Source organism: Phytophthora parasitica (assembly GCF_000247585.1).
Source record: "Phytophthora parasitica INRA-310 unplaced genomic scaffold supercont2.1, whole genome shotgun sequence".
NCBI lineage: Eukaryota > Oomycota > Peronosporomycetes > Peronosporales > Peronosporaceae > Phytophthora > Phytophthora nicotianae.
Genome location: NW_008634126.1, coordinates 634,733 through 637,078, shown reverse-complemented (window position 1 = coordinate 637,078; position 2,346 = coordinate 634,733). Strand labels below are relative to the sequence as shown.

At 47.9% G+C, this 2,346-nt stretch overlaps 1 protein-coding gene across 1 annotated transcript; it reads right to left on the bottom strand.

Annotated features, from left to right (window-relative positions):
• Positions 1–112: 112 nt before the first annotated feature.
• Positions 113–1,562, bottom strand: PPTG_20673 (hypothetical protein; the record flags this gene model as incomplete). Its single annotated transcript, XM_008892871.1, has 4 exons — positions 113–511; positions 769–891; positions 946–1,042; positions 1,114–1,562. The coding sequence occupies 4 exons, from the start codon at positions 1,560–1,562 to the stop codon at positions 113–115; spliced, it is 1,068 nt and encodes a 355-aa protein (XP_008891119.1).
• Positions 1,563–2,346: the final 784 nt, after the last annotated feature.

The window sequence follows — 2,346 nt, the reverse complement described above, 5'->3', positions numbered from 1 at the left end:
TCCTGCGTAATAACGTTACGGCGGAACGCTGGCTGCATGGCAATTCGCTTAAGTATGGCCTGAATCTTCTGCAGCTCTCGTTGGCTCTCCCGCCGTAAACGCAGGACTTCGTTCAGCACTTCGGTTGTATGACGACACCCAGCTCCAGTCTGCGAGTTAAGTGCTGCAAACTCGCGGGACTACCTTCACCGCCTAAAGCGCTACCAGGATACACGTTCTGTGAGGTGCTTGCAGTTAAATTATTAGGTTGGTCGGGATTTCCACAACTGTCAATTGCAACGAGGTTCAGCTGGGATCCGTCGCCAGTGACGCAAAATTCCTCTCGGATTACCGGGTTGAGAGCGTGATTTCCACCCACATTTGCGAATGCGCGTAAATTTTTTTGCTGGATCTTACTTGGAAGTAAAGCGTGTTCGTACGCCTCCGATGACTCAAAAGCCGCCCACAGCAACGGTAATGCCAGCGTAGCCGCAATAGACTCACCCATCACCTGCTTCACGGTCGGTGCGACCTGATCAACAAGAAATTCGGTTGTTACACCGCCAATACCGGGTCGAAGTGTATAAAAACATGGCTCTGCGGGGCCAGTTAGTACTGCAGCGGTTTTAGCATCGGGGTGCGGCTGAGTGTTGTCGATGTAGATGTCGACAACACCTTTTCTAGTGCGCCAGCGCCCTCGACGATTTACAAAGTCCTCTGAAAAATGCCGCTTCGGGTCGCGTATGCGGCTGCACCTTTACGAAGACTATGCGTTCCAATATTACCTACCTTCAGCTTCTTGAATCCATCATGTTTCACCATATTCGCCAAGTAGCGTTGCACAACGCGGTCGCCATCATTCGGATTGGTATACAGAAACTCCGAACTCGAAACATTTGCCGTGGACTCAATCTATACAGCCAGGCTGAGTAATGCACACATTTTTGGATCCATACTACCAATAACGATCTGCTCCGGTGCATCTCGCTCCTCGTTAATACTTTTTGACCACCGCATCTGCAGGAGCAAAGTAGAAGGGAACTGCGTGTTTGGCGAGAAGTTGCTAAACTGCAGTTTCATCATGTCGTCAATCCTAGCGCAAATATGCCACTGGAGTGTCAGCACGCTGCTCACCATATAGGCTGATACATCGGATTTCCATTGTGCTCACATGAGTTGTAGCAGGTTAAGGAACTCATTAAATTCCACAGCGCGGCGACCTTGAGAATCCGCCCCCTCTCGGCGAACTTCAAACTTTTCACCTTCTTTATCAGTTTGTTCACAGCGTCAGAGCGAGTGGGGTTCCCTCGCTCGGTCACAGGATCCCAGGACGTATGTACCCGCGGCATAAATGAAGAAAGTGTTTTCTTGGTGAATTCTAGAGTACTTGAGCGCCGGTGGACAGGCTTCGTGTCTTCGGCTGGTTCGGGGTCGCCGTACGCTTGCTTGTGCATCCAGCGGCACAAATGGTTGAGTGTTACTTGAAGAAGCTCAGCCGTCGTGAAGACACGATCGTTGCTGTACGTGACGCCGTCTTTAAACGACATGAACCTCGTGAGCTCTCGCTTGTACTCGCTCGTCATGATGCTGGGGCTTGTGGTTGTTTATTTCTTTTTGCAACTTTTCAGCCTTGCAACTTCACTTGACGTTTGTGTAGTGGGATCTCCACTAAATATGTTTGCAACCCTAACTTGTTTTTTGTATTGGAAAGGGTTGCAAAGCCGACCACAACCTGCCACCGTGTGAGCAATTCAAGTTGCAAACGCCACCCCTCCTTTTAGGCACTGTGTACGGCATAATTGTGGTCGGCACGCTGCATGCAGCCAATCAGGGACCAGGATTTTCAGAAATACAACCTTGGTTGCAAATGACCGATAGTGTACGTGGTATTTACCGGTACAGTACGCAGTGTGTTAATATTAGTCTGGACGCCTGATTAGTCTGGACCAGACTAATTACGCAAGTGGTCCTGTTTTAACCCATAATTGACTTTTCTTCTTAAATGTATCAGCTCGCAAAAACACTGGTCTATACTAATTATGTGCGTGCGTCCTAAGAACCCGATTTCCAATTAGTCTGGTCCAGACTTTTTAATTACCTATTCTTCTTACTCATGTACACAGCAGCAATTTGCTGCCAGCGATGATTGCTTTTGTATCCGAAATCAATGATTGCTGCAATCAGCGGGAGGAATTTTCTTATCTGAGTGGATATCCACTCAGATGTCCCCAGGTAATTTCCGAAAACGACCCACTCATTTTTTAGGAGTAGGTTTAAGGGAAAAATCGCAGAAAAGATTGATTGAGATTTCAGTACTTAAATGTTTGAGACCAATTGGCCAACTAGTATGCACTGTGAGTTCATTCT